Source organism: Chelmon rostratus, chromosome 1 (genome assembly GCF_017976325.1).
Source record: "Chelmon rostratus isolate fCheRos1 chromosome 1, fCheRos1.pri, whole genome shotgun sequence".
NCBI lineage: Eukaryota > Metazoa > Chordata > Actinopteri > Chaetodontiformes > Chaetodontidae > Chelmon > Chelmon rostratus.
In genome coordinates this window covers 29529369-29548239 of record NC_055658.1, presented here as the reverse complement: position 1 = coordinate 29548239, position 18871 = coordinate 29529369, and the positions used below count along the sequence as shown (strand labels likewise).

At 42.1% G+C, this 18871-nt stretch overlaps 2 protein-coding genes across 2 annotated transcripts; one reads left to right on the top strand and one right to left on the bottom strand.

The window, feature by feature from the left end:
- The first annotated feature begins 805 nt into the window (after positions 1-805).
- Positions 806-5558, top strand: slc24a5 (solute carrier family 24 member 5). The gene is made up of 9 exons (XM_041941550.1): positions 806-962; positions 1247-1426; positions 1729-1812; positions 2035-2138; positions 2274-2374; positions 3079-3362; positions 3474-3680; positions 5022-5123; positions 5236-5558. Exons 1-9 carry the CDS (start codon positions 806-808, stop codon positions 5556-5558), a joined length of 1542 nt encoding a protein of 513 aa, XP_041797484.1.
- A 959-nt stretch (positions 5559-6517) lies between these two features.
- On the bottom strand, positions 6518-17207 carry myef2 (myelin expression factor 2). Its single transcript, XM_041958205.1, has 17 exons — positions 17055-17207; positions 15808-16010; positions 14998-15050; positions 14060-14067; positions 13865-13958; positions 12601-12792; positions 12355-12508; positions 12207-12256; positions 12060-12120; positions 10521-10622; positions 10003-10047; positions 9822-9917; positions 9604-9699; positions 9302-9388; positions 7563-7747; positions 7080-7131; positions 6518-6894 (listed from the first exon to the last, which is right to left on the bottom strand). The coding sequence occupies exons 1-17, from the start codon at positions 17162-17164 to the stop codon at positions 6731-6733; spliced, it is 1752 nt and encodes a 583-aa protein (XP_041814139.1). The 5' UTR covers positions 17165-17207; the 3' UTR covers positions 6518-6730.
- Positions 17208-18871: the final 1664 nt, after the last annotated feature.

Here is an 18871-nt window from a genome sequence, read left to right as displayed (position 1 = left end):
CACGTCTCCGGAGCGCTCACCTGTCTGGAAGTGCGCACGTGTTTCCTTGGTTTGTAGGGGGGTACATTGGGGCATGTCCAAACAAGTCTGACACCCCTTCACTGCGCGCGCACACACACCCACAAAAACACACACACTTTTTATCTGTCACACATAGATCTAAAGTAGGAGTGGGTTTGAATATCCACACATTGCAACTAAAGTTATAGTCACATGACATATCATAAATGATATTGTATCAATAGAAATCAACATATGGCCTATATTGACATGGATTTGTATGCCTTTATTTTTCTTCGTTTTATAGGCCTGTGACCCAAAATTAATCCTTTGCATAAACATTTCAGCATTCATTTGTGGCCACTAATGCGGAGGTGAATTATGTCTCCAGTTTTGAAATATCAAAGAGTCACTGTAAAAGTTAACCAAACCTGCAGAGCTTCAGGCCTTAAACAGTGTCTGAACATCCACAGGCGTGTAAATTTGTGCCATTTGTGAAAGAAACTACACTTTTTTTTCGCCCAGTGAAAGATGTGATACACGCGTGTTAAGGCGCGTTAGGCCGGATTACACCCCTGATGCGCCCCAGGCTGGAGTCTGTTCAAGTGGGCCGGAATGACTCGCAACTCGTGATCCCCCATTCTTTGTAGCGCCGGACCTTAAATGATGCTTTCTCCCCCCAATAATCTCTCTCTCTCTCTCTTTCCTTGCAGCTTGTAGCCGTAGTGTAGTGTTAGATGCAGCGCTCACACATATGACTCCTTGGAATAACTGCTAACTTAACTCTCCACTGACTGCAGGGACCATGACTAAAGTTGCAGCTCCGCAGAAAAAGAAAAGAAAAGACTTCATACCTTACTTTCTGGGATTTGTCATATTTTTGTATTGCACGGTGCATCTTGTGTCGTTTACGGCGCGGACGGCTCGGGAAGGCCGCCCTGCCAGGCTGCGTCGGGCTCTGGGTGAGAGAACCTGTTTGGTATTCCCATATTGCTTTTTCTTGTCATTCTAATCTGTTTAATTGCAAATGTCGCGGCTCATTTTCCTGTTTCACTAAGTGTAAGTGATCAATTGTGGCTGAGCAGCTGTGACGGTGTTTGCGCGACTAATCCTCGCGTCTTATTGGCGTGAAACCCGCCGTGAAGAGGTCAGATGATGCGGGTGCAGGTCTGCAGCAGCAGGCTGCTGGTTTTTGGGGGGATTTTGGTGTGACATCTGTGCGTGTGTGTGCGTGTGCGTGTTGCAGAGAATGAGACTGAATGCATCTCGCCACAGTCCTCCGAGTTTCCTGACGGCTTCTTCACGGTGCAGGAGAGGAAGGACGGAGGGCTCGTCATTTATTTCATGCTCGTTTTCTACATGCTGCTGGCTGTGGCAATAGTCTGCGACGATTACTTTCTGCCATCCTTAGAAGTCATCAGTGAGCGTGAGTCACATGAACCAGGCCCTGGGGTGTGGGGGGGGGGGCTCATTGCATCATTACACGACCTCTAATACTGCAGGCTACAGACATTTTAATGAGAAAGTTAAATTAAGGGTAACAAACACAATGATAGTCTTAACATACCTGTATACAATAAGGCAATTCCATACATTAGACATAGCCCTGTAATAAATATGAGCTTTATGAAGCTTCAGTTGTTGTTGATTGGTTGTTCTTAGCCTATAGTTTGAGTTGTTGTGTGTTTCTATTATTTTGTACGCAGCAGTTTCCTGTTTCTCTCTCAGGTCTGGGACTGTCTCAGGACGTAGCAGGAGCCACATTTATGGCGGCTGGGAGTTCTGCACCTGAACTGGTCACAGCCTTTCTGGGTAATCACGCATTAGCACACGAACAATTGATGATGATGATGACACCAGCATCGTCAACACTGTGCCTCCTCTCTTCCCAGCCCGGTGAACTGTGGCTTCACCGCCACATGGGAACAGACCGTGGCCTCAGATCAGGACATTTTCTCCCGCCATGCTTTTTAGCCCCGCTCGCTCACGCTGTCGCTGTCCTCCGAGCTGAGATGTGCTCTTTATGTGTGTCAGGTGTGTTCGTGACCAAAGGAGACATTGGGGTCAGCACCATCGTGGGATCGGCGGTCTACAACCTGCTTGGAATCTGTGCAGCGTGTGGACTCTTGGCCTCTATGGTACATTCTGATGCAATATTCAGACAACGATTACCCGACTTCTGCCACACATAATGGCATTTTACTGGGCCAAAGCGGGAGAAACGTTGTGTACAGTACAAGCTGTAAAACGGCTGTTTTTGTTTCTGTCATCAGGCAGGGCGACTCACCTGTTGGCCGCTGTTCAGGGACTGCCTGGCGTACGGCATCAGCGTTGCCGCCGTCATTGCCATCATATCTGATAACAAGGTGTACTGGTGAGTGTATCTGTGTGCCCCGACTGAACATCAGGACATGCTAACCTGATCTTCAGACCGTACACCACCTACATGTCAGGTGGTTGTAAAAGGCAGAGTCAGATACAGCTGTTTATTGCATCTTGTGACACTGAGAACAACAAATGAAAATGGGGCACAAAACAACAGCGCAGTACGCCACCGTGACTCCCTCACATTTATTGCACGGGCGGTAAAGAGCAGTAAATGTGACCATATCGCATGATAAACACAGCGATTGCGGTAGCCTGCAGGGTTTATAGAAGACTACCACGTGCAGTGGAATTAATTTTGTTTGACAGGAAGACACACCATTCGCTAACAAAGGGCACGGCTTTATTGCGATCAAGATAGAGTTTCATAAAAGCCGAGCCACATTTTTCTGTTGTAAGACAACAAAAAAAAACTTAAAGATGTCTAAAAACTTTTTAAACCCCTAAAATAGTCTTTCATTCAAGTGATTTCTGTCATCTGATTACACATAAAGAACATTTTCAGATCATTCATACACTTCCTGTCATGTAGATCGGTCATGTGACAACAGCTGAACGAGCTCCATTCTCTGAGGCAGGCCAGGGGTTTTTGGTCGAAAGGTCCGGGAACAGCTTAACAAGTGAACCTTGCGTTTAGACTATCCACCACTTGCGGTACATCTGTCCCTGAGGTCAAGAGCTTCTTGTGTACAGGTACGACGCTGCCTGTCTGCTGCTGGTCTACGGCGTCTACATCGTGGTCCTGTGCTTCGACCTTCGCATCAGCGAGTTTGTCCTGAGGAAGGTGAGCCCTTGCTGCACCTGTCTGGGTCAAGGATCCGGCGAGAAGACGGAGACACAGCCTCTGATGGGCTGGAGCGAAGACACCAGTCTGCGGGTCCACAGTCGCTCCAGGACAGACAGCGGGATCTTCCAGGACGACTCAGGGTACTCTCACCTGTCCCTCAGCCTGCACGGACTCAATGAGATCCCTGACGGTAAAGATGCATTTTTTAAGGCCACAAGAGCACCGTTTTCCACTGTTTTCAACTGATGATGACCCCTGATGATGTGATACAAACCTTCTTATAAATTATTTTGTCCAGCAGAGCATAGGAGCGTGTTTGCCGTGCCGGACAGCGACCTGAAACGGGTCCTCTGGGTTCTGTCGCTGCCCATCATCACTCTGCTTTTCCTGACCATCCCTGACTGCAGGAGAAGGTTCTGGAAGAAATGGTTCATGGTGACCTTCCTCATGTCAGCTGTCTGGATCTCAGGCTTCACATACGTGCTGGTGTGGATGGTCACTGTCGTCGGTAAGATCTTTTTTTTTTTGTTTAACTCTGCACCCGTGGTGACTGAAATCTGGGCGTCTTTTCAGCTGAGCTGCAGGTGGCGACCGGCCTGTCACTCAATGGGCTATTGAGCTTTGTGGATCACAAGTGTTTGAAACTTGTGAGAAAAAATGTCTCATTTGCAGAGTAGAATCACATGTTGGTCTGCTGGCTAATTCCTGAGATGCCATTGTCCTGGAAAGTTAAGAGGGGGGTTATTGCAGCTCCAGTGGGCCATGTGCCTACCGAGCCACAGCAGGATTACAGCCCGCTTCACCCTGAAGGAAGCAGTCATGTGAGCCCTGTGTGTATACACAGAACAACCCACAGGCACGGCTCCAGGAACAGCTTTACCGCCATCCATCTACAGCGGAGATGTAAACTATGAAACTGACCTAGGATCAGACTAAAAGGGCAGCTTCGCCATGTGACGCGGTAGGTCTACTGAAGTATAATGAGATTATTATCCCATAGTCCTCAGATAGGTTCACGTGGACGGAGAGTTTGGTCTCGTGAAAGGGCAGGCATGAGACCGAGCAGGTACAAACATGCTTTTGGCTGCTCTGTTAGCAGCTCATCATCGTCATAGCGCGCGATGCGGAGAAAAAGTTCTGAAAAAGTCGTGAGGCTGCGTTGAACATACATAAAACAGAGCAGGATCATTTGCTAATCCCGAAAACTAAAAGCCTCATCAGCTTCACTGATTCAGCCTATTCTGAATTTGATGCCAGCAGCACATTTCAGTTGGGACCGGAGCAACAAAAGACTGGGAACGTTGTGGAACAGCATTCCAACTGTCTGAGAATATGGGACGGTAATGATTCATTGGAAGTGTTGCTTCAAAATACTCGATGTGGTTAATATTTGGTTGGAGCTTTTGTGGAGCTGAAATTTGTCCCACTATGGCCTCCAATCAGAGTCACAGGGCACACGGTCATGTATTTATATTTGTGGAAATCTGGGAGGTGTATATAGTGACATGAAAAGAATTACAGCTGCTGGGTTTTGTAAAGCTCAGTCTAGTCTTTTCAGACTAAAATGAATCTAACCACACCAGCACATAATGTAGGACGAAGGATTTATAGTACATACGATTGAACAGTTAAAAAAATGAATAAAACTTAGGGTTGAGTTAGTAGCTAGTTGGAGTTTTCTTAGGTGGGTGGAGTTCTGCTGGGGGAGTCTGGTCTTCTGACTACACCCTGCTTCCGGCTATAATTTATTAACCTTATAACCACAATCAAGGTCAGCTGATGTTGTCCTCCTATCTTAATGTTGTTGGAGGGCACGGCCTCTGATCTTGTTGGTATCATGTTCACACAGGTGAGACCCTTGGCATCCCTGACACAGTAATGGGACTCACTCTGCTTGCAGCTGGAACCAGTATACCTGACACCGTGGCCAGTGTGATGGTGGCCAGAGAAGGTAACCACCGGTCACTTTTCATCAGCTAGAATGAGTAAACTAACTTTTTGTGTTCTTTTGTGTGTGAATATAGACATAAATCCAATATGCAAACATGTCTTGTGCTCATCAGGGAAAGCCGACATGGCCATGTCCAACATTGTGGGCTCTAATGTTTTTGACATGCTGTGCCTGGGCCTGCCCTGGTTCATCAAGACCGCCTTCGTGGACACCAGCAACCCCGTAGAGGTCAACAGCACCGGACTCGTCTTCATTTCCTGCACACTCCTCCTTTCCATCGTCTTCCTTTTTGTAGCCGTTCATATTAACGGATGGAAGTTGGACTGGAAGTTGGGAATCGTTTCTCTCATCTGCTACATCCTCTTTGCTACTCTGTCCATCCTGTATGAGCTGGGGATTATTGGGAATAATCCTATAAGATTGTGCAGTGACTGAGATCTGACCTCTTCAGGACTGAAGCCATATCCTCAGACACTCAAGTAGCAGCAGTCCAAAACACCAATTTTTAAAGCTTATAAACCTTCAAATGTCAAGCCAAGGAAACATGGCTACTTTTAAAGATACCGTGACATGAAATGTGTGCTGGTCACATCTCATAAAGATGATTATTAGTAATATATATTTCACCAAAGGTGAAAATGTGCCAAAGACCTCTCTCTTGTGTGCATGTCAGACAAGACTTTTCCTACAATGAAGATCTGTTATCAAGTTTTGAGACGTCTTCTCTTACTCAAGACCCATAAACAGAAAATGTGCCGTCACCGGAGTGACTGCAGAGTTCAAATAAACCCAGAACTGACGAGTCAGTCAAGTAATAAAGGTGTCAGCCACTCTCATTTGGCCTTGTCCTTCTTTTTAGGTCGGTGTGTGAGTTAAGACACAAAGATGCACCAACTATGCAGCTCTGATAAGCTTTTATGAGCGAGCCTTACTGAATGAAAAGGAAGTCGCAAAGAGCCACAAATGGTAAAAAAATAAAATCCACTGATCTTCTTATCAGTTGTGTTTACAGTTAACCAGAAAGCTTACATGGACTTCAGACACTGACCTATATTTAGATTTTGTAACAAAACCAAAAGTGATCATCCTCTCCTAGTAAAACAAAAACTACCACCAATCACAGAGATCGGGGACTTAATATCTTCCTGCAATTAGCGTTAGACGCCACACCTGATAAACGTCCACATCCCCTCTGTTGTCACTTTATTCCAATTACTGCCTTGGTGATTAATGTGGAATTTCCCCACTTTCAGGAGGCCACTGTATGGCAGTGTTGAGCAACGATGCTTAACAGACCGACACCTTAGGTTCAGTTTACACAATGCTAAGAACAACTTCCAGACTTTGATCCCAGGACATTTTACAACCACCAGGTTTAAAAATTAAAAAGTTTATTTGTTCAAATAAACTGCCTGACAAATTAAGAAGGGTTTACAAAACAAAGATAAAAGACCTATGCAGTATATATATATATATAAACAAAAAAAAAAAAGAAAAGAACGTGGACACATGGAGATATGAAGTAATTGTGTTTTTAAAACAAAACAAAAGCTCATTGGCAAGAGGGCTGAATGTGGAAGTGTGTTAGCAGGACTTCTACAAAAGCTCTAGGCGTTGCGATCGATGCGGACGTCCACCTCTCGGCCATTGATCTTGGTTCCATTCATCATCCTGCAGGCCTTCTCGGCGCTCTCCGGAGAGTCAAATCTCACTGTTCCGCAGCCCTTTGACTTTCCGTTCTCCATCTTGATCTCTGCAAACATTACCTGGCCTGAAGTGGACAAGAATGAGCGATGAGTGCATTCTGAAACCACAACGTTTCACCGAGTGCTGATGAGTGTTCGGCATTCGTGTTCAACCACAGTTCACGACTAAACGTCAGTGAGAAGTCTTTGAGCGGTTTGTAAATTAAGATATATTTCGTATTGAGCAATTCACACTAATGAAAAGACATACCGCAGTGACTGAACTTCTCTTTCAGCTTTTGCCATGTCAGATCATAGGATAGCTGCAACACAGAAACGTATACTTCAGCATATGCGTTCGTCAACATTAACATATTTGAGGCTAGATGAAAGATGAGTGCATCAATAAATCATGTCGTACAAATACATCACGAAGAGAGTCAGACTCAGGGAAATGTGCCAGGAATCAAAACCCTACTGTGAAGTACAGCACCAGTTCATTAATCTAAACAAATCAACCATGAATTACTCATTTACATCATCATTACCATTTATATTATGCACAACACGACTGGGCTGTGTCCCATTAAAACTTCAATCAATACGAGGGAATCAACACATTGAAAAAGTGAATTTATGAATGAAATTAAATCAGTGTGGAGGTCTTAACGATGGCTCTGTAACTCCCATCTTATTTAATAGACTTCTACTTCTCTATACTAGCAAAGTTCTCACAAATCTATGCCACACTTACGTTTCGCACAAAGATCTGACAGCCTGCTTTGGACCCGGAGCCCCTGTCAGACATGCCTGCACCCATGTGGCCCGCTCCGCCACCTCCATAGCCACCAAAGCCACGGTTCATGTCCATCCCTGACATGCCCATACGGTCAAAGCCGGAGCCCATCCGGTCCATCGACATATTGCCCATTCCACCACCTGCAATTAACACACACATTCAGAAATAACGAGAGGAACTATAATGTAATGTCACAGGGGAGCATAGAGAGGTTCTAGCACTGGCCACAGATTTATATGAATGAGACAATATCTGCATATTTGAACTTTCATACACTAAACCTCACAATCTTACACATAACTTTTCATTAATTTAGTTTGATGACATCCCACTAAACTGTGTATAAAACACTGTGAAACTATATTGGTGTTCCATCACTTAACAGTAGTTGTCAGAGAGCCCAATGTCACCATGACATTGCTTATAAAAGGAAAAGCAGACTTTGGATCAGCTTGTATTCGTAACGACCACCAACTTCACGAGGAAGACAATCAGTTTCTCCAACACTCTTTTTTCCATTTTGTATTCTGCGCACAACTCCATGGACCCTAATTTAATCACACAACGTCAAGTGCAAAGCAGAAGGTCTTGAGCGGACAGACTGTGTGAGGGCCTCCAAGTGCAGCTGCTATTTGGTTTCATGCATGTGCAGCAGTGCAAAGTTAAAAACAGGCTGGCTGCAGAACAGAAATCAGAGGGTGTTGTGATTAATAAATAAACTCTCTGCCAATGGCATCACTGGTCACATTGCTCTGTAACAGCTGTGCCAATCTCAGCAAGATCTGAAAAAATATCTCAACAAATGGCAAGATGCTTCCTCAGGAAATCAAATTGTTGTCTGGATGGTGCAGAGCGGCATGAGGTGAACGCAGCACCAAAACCCTGCAGCCATAGGCAGATGGTGCAGGGTTATTAAAATTTAATCTGTACATGATAAATAATAAAAGTAAATGTAGATGAAGCTCTTCATATGCATGCATCAATCCAAAACTATTTCAGTTTCAATTCGGCTGTATCTCACGCCATGAACGGTCACATCATACCGGAAAAATGTGACACTGTTGTGCAGTTCAAGAACAAAACATGATTCTTCACTGACATGACACTTCTGCTATAAATAGATAAATTAGAATAAAATTAAAATAAAAAAAAAGGCATAATGGCACGGCACTCTGGCACCGCTCTTCTCAAATCACAGACTGCAGATTTGTCAACACAGCTGTCCTGGCTTTCAAACAGTACAAAGCAGCTGTGGACAGCAGATACCATAAGAAGCTTGTTAATTTGTAGATTACAGCTGTTCATAATAAACACTGTGTGGCATCTAGCATTTTGGTTGCAACGTTGTACACATGCTGTATGTCTCAGTGTTGGCGATGTAAATCACTATTGCGCCTACTTCAATGTGGATCATACCCCAGTGCTCAGGGACTTCATGTTTTGTTTAAGGAGCAGAGCCAATGTTTGTGCTGAGGTCATCTGACTACTGGCCCTCCTTATTACCCAGCGCCGATTCATGGCATGACAAAGACTTTCTACATCATGGCACACTTATACTCATTGCTGAGTTTACATGATTTACTGTATAAACTGTCACAAGACTATAAAACAGTAAGGGTGAATCTGCTACAGAGCTTAGTGTACCTCCAAAGCTAATGTGTGAATTCATTTATAAAAGATGGAGTTTCGTGTACCTAATCCAGTCCCCATGTGTCCCATGCCACCACTGCCCATGCCTCCGCCTCCTCCTCCTCCGCCTCCTCCTCCTCCAAAACCTCCACCTGAAGGGAGAGAAAGTTGGTGCAGATTGCATTAGACCAACACAACAATTTAACAACAGCAAACAAACAGATCAGCACACCAGACAAAAAGAAAGCTCCCCACCCCTATCATAACACAAACCAAATTAAAACAGAGGAACTTGCATCGCCTCCATTGTGTTTGATGTTTAAGTATGACTAAATTCAGGCTTGTTTGAAGTCAGAGCATCACTTACCCATTCCTCCAAACGAGTCCCCAAATCCTCGGTTCATTGGCATGTCACTGTGGCCAAAGTCCCGATCCATTCCACCCATTCCTGACCGGTACATATCTCAACATAAGGAAAAAAAAAAAGCATTTAGGTTACGAATAAAGTGCATCTCAGTCTTTACAGTATAACATCCTCAAACTGACCCTCATCTCTGCCCAGCAGGAGTGAATACACTCACTTACCTCCCATCCTGCCAACTGGGGCCATGTCTCTCCCTCCGAAGCTGCCCATGTTGCCCATGCTATCCATGCCCCCGAAGCCACCGCCGCCACTCATTCCTGTCAGAAGGAGCACCGTGTTTGAACAAAGCTCTGACCTTCCCCCCACAAAAAGCTGAAAGCTCATGGGTAGCAAAAACCTTACCTCCTCCAAGTCTGTTCATTCCACCACAACCTGGAACATCCATACCTGCGACAGAAGATGGCGTCAGATAGGCCACGCCAAAGCACACACTGTATCTGTTTACATCCAATGGGTACATATATACTGTATATACGCATATAAAAAGCGCGTTTCAAACATTTCAAAAGTGCTTTTAGGCACAGTATAAGTCACATCCTAGCATCTAGTAGAGCAAAAGTCTTGTATTTTAGCAGGTCAGAGCTCTGTCCTATCTCTTTGACCCATATTGAGAGTGCTTTGGGTTCAAAAGATGAGCACTGAAAATGTCAGCCAAGACTTGATGGTTGAATGGTTTACACATTAACTGTCTATATAAGGATTGCTGGCATATGAATTCACAGAATGATGGTCAAAGTTGTTGATTAATGCTGCATCTCCTTCTCTCTGATAAGCTTTTGTCTATAGAGACAGGCTGGTTTGCAACACAGCATGTGATGTCCCGGAAGCAAACGAATAAAAATAATTCACAGGTGACTGACCTCCAGGCCCCATGGAGCCCATGCCTCCTCCACCGCTCAGACGGTTAGCATTTATAGGCTGCCCTCCTGGCCCCAGTCCCATGCCTATACCACCTAGACCTCCTACACAGACAAAAAGAAATAGCTGATTATGTACAAAGAATTCATACAAAGCTAAATCAATAATCACTGATGCTACACTCAAAACAGACATTCATTGAGAATTTTTGCACTTTACTACAATGTTTAGTGAAACAGATCTGTGCCAAGACATATCCTTACATGATCCTTTACTGCATCTGCAATGCACCAACTTTCAAGAATGGCAGATGTACTGCTCAGAGTGTACTTTAAATCAAAGGCACACAGACGTTGCCGTTGGGGAGAATAGATGTTATTTATTCACCCAAGTGTCATATTGTTCAAATTGAGCAATGTTTCCACATCCTATTTATATAGTATATATATTTATATAGTATATAGCACAGCAAGGCTTTCCTGTCAGTGCAGACGTCAGACCTTTGTCAATTCCATTAATAAACACGCACACCATAGCATGGGCACCCGCTACAACTCAAACTGGCTGATAGGTCTTTTAAGACAAGGACTTTCACTAGACGACAACAACAACCACCTATAACTTATTAATGTCTTCCTATGTCATAAGCTTTATCACCTGCTTTCCTTTTTTAGTTTGTTGTTGCAAAAATACTGCACACAACCAGAGTAAAACGAGCATACATTTCGAAATTCGACCAACAAAAAGGAAACAATAGAAAATGCAGATTTTCCCTTTATGAAACTGTTCAATTACTGCATGTGTAATACGCCATTTTATACAATTAAAAGCCTGCCCATTTAAACAAAAGCTTAAGAAATCCTTGCCATATAGGTGTTTAACTCTCTGAACTTCATTAAAAATGACAAATTTTAAAAATTACACCATTTGTCAAACTCAGAAACTGTAAAAAAAAAAAATAGAAATTATTGTTGTATTTTCAAATTCCCGAAAGTCCTTGAACACATCATGCTGCAAACGCTCAGGGAAAATAACCAAATCACTTTTTCTACATGTCTCAAGTTTCACCAAAAATAAACCATTTGCATTAAGATCCAGATGCTGTAAAAACAACAGAATTCAGTATGTGGAGACCTTTGCCCCCGATGTTGTATGTATAGATTCCACTTCCTTCAATATTTGTAAAGTAGATAAATACAACTTGCTTTTCTTTATTAATGATTTTTCACTTTGTCATTAATTCTCATTATATGTGTTATACTGCACAAAATACATGTTAGCTGTCCGTACTTCTAGCCATGATTGTGCTGTTTTCACAGAGATGATGGAGTGTCATTAGCATACTGCTGCATGGGCCTATCTGGGCCTGTCTAACGTCACTGTAAAATATCTTTATAAGTTTATTAAGACGAGTCACTTGTTCCCAAAGGGTATCATAATTCTTACAATGACAGTGTTAGTGCTGTACACAATTCACTGAGCTTATTACTGTGGATATGATTTGATAGCAACAACTAACAGGGGGCTAACAGTGCACTCACGTGGTAACTGAGGTGTTTTTTCTACTTGACGGAAATCATCAGGGGGAAGAGATTTCTCATCCTATAAAAACACAACAAAACAAATGTAAAACTTCAAGCTCACACCAGCTGTATAACAACGTTTTATAATAACAAAATATAACATACCATTTTAACATGCATCTGTCTGTCGAAGAGCATCTGCCCATTGAACATGGCTGAGTCCAGAGTCAAGGAGACGGTATCAGTAAAATTGTAAAGCATTCCTTTTTTCCATTTTTTTTTCTCTGTTTGAATGTTCATTTCTGAAGGATACAAATGGCCTGCACAGCCTCCAGTGGCTGCTCAAAAGTCACTGTTCCCATCCCACGGCTCTTGCCATCTTTATCCTCCTTAACATCTGCTCGTTTGACCACACCTGCCATGCCAAACACCTCCTTTAACTTCTTCCAGCTCACCTTGAAATCCAGCTGTACAACAACAGAAAGACACAAGCATTATTAATGAACAAAAATAATTACCACTAGCTATATTAAGAAATTGTTTATTACTATTGCCTCACATTGGCTACAAACACTGTGCTGCCCAGTCGTCCGGCCTGCAGTGCATGGATGACGTCAGGTGGGATGTTGGGGTTGTTGGCAATAGAGGGTGGGATGTTCATCCCACCAGGCCCCATATCCTGCCCACGACCTCCATGTTGGCCTCCTCCCATGCGCTGCAGTACACGCCGAGCGTGTTCCCCATCAGGGTCCTTCAATGAGAAATGCTTAACAATTTAGTCCCAAATGGCAAGTCAAGATTATCTAGAAGAATCAGTCAGGTAAGGGTTGTACAACTAACAACTGTACAATGCAATTCCACACTTGCTTGATATATCAGCATCCATTGTATTTTCAGTTCCACAAAAAAAATATTCAGCTGTAATAAATGCTATAAATTAATTGTGACCACCTACAAATCTTTCAAACCTTGAACAGAAAACACACAAGCAATGTGAAAAAGAAGCATCAGCTCAATATCATCAATATCAAAGACCAAAACGTACAATCAACTGTGACTGGAAAGTATTTCAGTTTACAGGAAGATGAGAAATGTTTGTGTTTGGATTTGTCACTTTTTGAATTCAGGACCACTATGAAAGATAGGCTGTAACACAAAAAACAACACTTCATATCTGCTGCAATCCAAGAAAAAAATGCAGCTCTCCAGACTGTGACCAAAATTGTCATATGCGACCATCTTTGGGCAGGAATGATTTGTGTGAATGGCCCAGCCTGAGAGAAACCTTGCCCTGCAGAGCTATTTTAGTAATCAGAAAGAGTGTCTAATAATGTGGTGTATGAATAAAACGTCAACAATTCAAAGAAATCTAACACAAAATTCAACATTTAATGAATGTCAATGAGTTTGATGTAACACATTATTTTTATCAAAAGGACCTTCTGCAAGACAGCCTCCATATATACCTTCAACAACAAGTAAGTGAGCCTGACGGAGGCTACTACTCTACGTTCCTCCATGCTTGCCACACTTGACCAGACACAGGCATAGCTTTTATCATTTCTTCCATTAGAATATATGAGGTTAAGAACCACATAAAGGCAATCTTGCTGGTTTCTCATTCTACAACAACATGCTTTCACTTAACCTGTTTAATCAACAGAGCAGTACAAAGAACTGCGCAGAAGCAATGCAACACGCAACCTACATTAAGCCTAGAGGGACAACTGAAATACGCTCCCTCTCCTCTTGTGTCGTGCACAGGCAGTCAGTGTGTGTCGCGCCCCCCCCCCCAATAGTTATTCACCGTAATTTGTTCTCACCTCCTTGATGTTGAGTGGCCTTCCACTCAGGTCATGTTTATTCATAGTTTCTATCGCCTTCTTCACAAACTCCTCATCTTTGAACTCCACCACACTGTTGAATAAGGAAAACAGATGCATCAGATAAGCCCTTGCAAGTAATAAGAATTTAAAAAAAAAAAGAAGCAATTTTGAGAAATTAAGGTAGTTTCTTACCCACAGCCCTAACAAGGGGAGCATCATTGGCATCCAGGTAGCACACACCCAAAGTCGAGGAAGTGAACAAAATGCAGTTAGAATCAAGACAAAGCACATGAGCATTATAAATCTGGTGTATCAACATGCTTCTAGTATTTTCTATAGTGCATGTTGCCCATATAAGTCTATTGCAAACAAGATTAAAATGCTATTAAGAGCATATTCTTTGTCATTATCTGAAGCAATGTTGACAAATAGTAAAAAAAAAACAATAACAATAATAATCTATATTTCATAAAGGTTTTGGTAAAATCATTTCACACTGAAAGATACCTATGCACTGTCATTTTACTGAAACATTGTATTGTTTTGAACTGGACACAAATACCAAGGTGGAAAATAAAGGGGAAAAAAATGTTGCACATTACTTAGCATTAAACAGTTTTACCACTGCAATGAAGAAAAATCACAAGGTCCACCTTTGCATCTATAATATCATCATTGCCATTTAGTATAAAAACATAATAAAAAAACATTACAGGATCTTTCAAGACTGTTTTGTTCCTTTGAAGAGAGAGCTGTGTCATGTAACAGAATTGTAAAATAAGATTTTGAGACATGAGGGTCAATCAATGAGACAAATCACACAACCCACACTTCCCTTTGGAAAATGCCCAAACAAACAATCTTTTACACCAATTGAAATGACAACAACAAAAGCAAAAGTGTACTCTTACATGATTTCATTGGTCTACTTTTCCAAAATCAACAGGACATCTCCCTTTCAAATGAATATCATCATTAGCCATCTATCAGGCTCTAAACACAACCTACAGTATCTCCAGTTCGGTAACTTAGTAAGACCCAAAGGATCAGAACCTAAAAGAGCACTTGATTAATGAGAGCCTGCTGAGGGCATTTAAAACCTCGTGCAGCAAATTGGCCACATCACTTACCCTTGACTTTCCTTCTGCATCCTTAAAGAGCTCCACGTATGTAACCTCACCAACTACATGAGACATACAAAGGAAAAATACCAAAAGAACAAAGGAATTTAAGTCACCAAGTCTTCAAATCGCCGTTGGCCTTGGCAATGCCGCTACAGATGGAAATGTCCCATTAATGATCAACAGTCAGCCCAGACCAACATCCCACCAGACAAAACCATGCCTTTCTGGGCAGTGACTGAGACACCCAAAGGCCAAGGCCAGAGAGAAACACAGCTACATTAAACCTGGGAAATTCAAAAGACTTCAACATGATCAGTTTGTCAACAGATTCCAATCATAGCAGTTGAAAGTTTTAAGCCGTCCTTTCAAAAGGCTTCTTAAGACCCCCATAATTCAGAAAGTAAAACATTACAATATATCATTCATATAAACAAGATTCACCTTGCAACAGATGCAACAAAATCATTCAACAAACAATTCTGCTAATGGTTTGAGGTTACATTTTGGAGCTGACAATGCCATAGAACAAGTGACAATGTAACTAAGTTCATCTTCCTTTTCTCACAGACATATCAGCCCAAACTAAATTGGCGTCCATCCAAAAAAAAATTATTAAAACTCCAATAACCTTATATCACACTATGTTGGTTCCCTACTGTCTGCACTAAATACATCCAGAGAAAGCTACAAACTAATTGACTACTACTAGAAGCAGGATGCTCCATCTGGAAACAAAGGAAAAAGGGTCAAGAATCTCTAATCAGATGAAGAGCTGGAGAGAAGGGGAGACGCCATCCCCATCACTGGGGACATTACCTTTCTCACGCATTAGATCTTTAATTGCCTGCCACTTCATATCATAGGGGATATTGCTGATGAACACTCGGTTCCTATGAGCACCCTTCTTGTCTCCACCATGTTTGTCTTTGTAGGGATGGTAGCGGTTTCCTCTTCTGCTCCCAGAGGACTTCTCTTTAGCGTCATGCTTTTCTTTGGGGGGCTTAGTTTCTTCAGCATCCCTACAAAATGTACAAAGGTGCAAGTCAGAGAACGTTCTATATCAAAACTACAGTTCAGTCGGGACCTGTGAATAAATATGTGAGTAATAGCAATTTCCATCCAGGTGTTTTGCATTTCAGTGGCACTGTGTTTTTCTTTCAGAAGGACCCCCCCCCCCCACCCCCCTCCCCAATCAGAAAGAATGGTAGAGCTCAATAAACAACAAGTTAGTGCATTAACAGATGATATGAAATACAACATACAGGTGACCACTCGTTTGCTTGTCAGTACATCTGATTCTACTAGCTGTAAATACAGTCAAGCTAATTACGCAAAGTGCAACAAAATTAAAAGAAAGAAATCAGACTAATTATTTATGGTGAAAATACGCTTTAATAGTATATCAAATATTTAATTAGACTTGGAATTTTATAATTAATTGTTTTAAGACGCTTTATCAAAGCAACTATCCTGCTGTAAAAAAAATCTGGTGAGGTCTGATGGGAAAAGAAAAATACTGTGGTAACTAGGGTCGTTTAATAATTAACAGCAGTTGACAGTGCAGCATTATAAGTGCCTTTATTCAATGAAACGTGTACAACTGAGTGGGGATTAACAGGGATGCTAACACTAGCTGATCATGTCCGCTGAGGACAAGTGTAGCCTGCTTGATTTATCCTACTAGTTAAAGGGCTAACGTTAAAAATTGGTTTAATTTGATTATTTAACAAGAGATTAAATTTAGTATTCTGTTAGCATTAGCAAAACACAACCGAGATTAGCACCCAGGTCAAGTTGACCCACTACACAAAGTAGCTAACGTTAGGGCATATGCGGACAATTTTGAGACCTCACTTAGAAATGCTATAACATACTCTTCGTCATGTTAGCTAACATGCAAACCTAACATCTATCGTACATGCGCTCCACGGTTACAACGTTTGATAACAGAGGTTAGAGGCTTCGCGGCTAACAATAGCTAGCATCGCAGGACTCCATTTTAGCTAAGCTAGCTAGCGGCTACACAGACGGAACGGACACACCAATGCATAATTTTTACTCACGTTTTCACGCCATTGGGTGTTTCTTCAGATGTGTCCTCGGTATCGGACTTGACGGATGCAGTAGATTCTTCTTGCTTTGGCTCCTCATCGAGAGTTGCAACATCTGCCATGTTGAGGTCTTTTGCCCCACACGACGCAAGATGCCCCTGTCGCTACGCAGTTCAAAATATGCAGAGAAGAGGCTTCTTCTTCTACCGTTTTTTGGCGGGTTGCAATACAAACTTTCAAGTGCATACCGCCACCTACCAAACTGGACACAAGATTCAGTGGAGATTTGTGCCTCCAACGCGAGATTTGGGAGATGTTGCTAGGCAGCCTGGGTGAATAGAGTCGAATAGAATATAATTCAGGAGTTATTGGACCCGAGGGAATTGAGGAATAAGCACAAATAAAATATAAATGTTTGAAAAGATTGCTCTGCGGTTAGTAGACACTTTCAGGCGTCAGTAAGTTAATCAGACAGTAAATGAGTAACTGAATTTAGTGTGAACGGAAAGTAATACCTCTAATGGATCCATCTGTGTGTTTCCTAACAGTACCCAGACCACACAAACCCATATCAAGACCTGCGCAACCCACCAAAGCAGTTTGATCGATGCACAAGACAAAGGCTCAACATTTGAAGCATTTATTAGAACCAGTAAGTCCCTGAATACTCTGCAAAATGTTGTTATGCTAATGATATAGTGCAGAATGAGCCAAGGCAATTCATCATTCCTGAAACTATTGATTGATGCACTTTTACTCTGCTGAAGGAATATTTTCATTTCCTTTATGCAATGTGCCTTAACATTTGTTTTTTTTTGGTGGTGGAATCTGCACAGAATTGCTGAGCAGATTCCATCACCAAAAAAAAACAAAACACTTTTCAATATCACATAAAGTTGATTGTATTCCAATAAAAAAAAAACTTTTATCCAGCTTCTTCTTGTTAAAAGTTTAAACAACTTTTTGAACATAATAATGGTGTTCAAACCACAGATTTATGCTGCACCAGAAACATCATTACACCTACACGTTCATGCCTGAGCAATGATTCAAAGCAGCATTCAAAGCTGGTTAGGAAACAAGCGAATGGGCAGTGGTTTAAGTGTCAGTCTAAAGGGCACATTGATGATAATCACCTCTAGAATCAATTTTCTGTTTCAAATTGTCATTTAATCTCTTGAGAATAATTCATTGACAGCCAAACCATTATAAAGTCACTCTGGGGGATAATTTCCCATGTATAACCACCTCATGCTGAATTTTTAGTGCATCTACAGGCGAGCTCCTCCAATCCAGATGTTTTTTATGTTACATGGAAATGTGTGATTGCCATACTGATTGTTTTTTTGTTGTTGTTGTTGTTTTTTTGATCGGCCTGCGTAGATTTATGCATGCTATCACCACAAACTCAACAGCTGGTGCAACCTCACTCCTGAGAATAAATAAATCACTTCATTCAGGAACAGATACCACTGATAAGTCAGGTGTGATGAAGGACAGATTGCAACAACTATTGAATATGGCCATGGATAAGGTTGACCTGTAATATTGCAGGGAAGTTAACCTTTAACTGGATGTACAGTCCACGTTACTCTGTCAATGAAAAATCAGGTCAATAAACTCATAATGCATTTCCTTGATGGCTGGGTGTTTTGATAGAATACATACAGACGATTGCTGCACAATTCATAACAAGGCAGCTGAAGCCCAACAGTCATGTTGAAGCTTCCTTTATGAATTTAGACTGGAATGTGACTTTCTCAGTAGCAGTGACAAACGTTATAAGTATCTCGCCACATTTGTAGGTTTTTAATTTTGTGTAGAAACCA

Bases quoted from the DNA above. Each gene is read 5' to 3' on its own strand.
- slc24a5 (XM_041941550.1), top strand. From the start codon at position 806: ATGACTAAAGTTGCAGCTCCGCAGAAAAAGAAAAGAAAAGACTTCATA. The intron at 963-1,246 runs GTGAGAGAACCT...TGCGTGTTGCAG, and splicing joins CAGGCTGCGTCGGGCTCTGG to AGAATGAGACTGAATGCATC. The intron at 3,363-3,473 runs GTAAAGATGCAT...TTTGTCCAGCAG, and splicing joins ACTCAATGAGATCCCTGACG to AGCATAGGAGCGTGTTTGCC.
- myef2 (XM_041958205.1), bottom strand. From the start codon at position 17,164: ATGGCAGATGTTGCAACTCTCGATGAGGAGCCAAAGCAAGAAGAATCT. The intron at 16,011-17,054 runs GTGAGTAAAAAT...TACATTTTGTAG, and splicing joins ACACCCAATGGCGTGAAAAC to GGATGCTGAAGAAACTAAGC. The intron at 12,793-13,864 runs GTGAGAACAAAT...TTCTCATTGAAG, and splicing joins GGCCACTCAACATCAAGGAG to GACCCTGATGGGGAACACGC.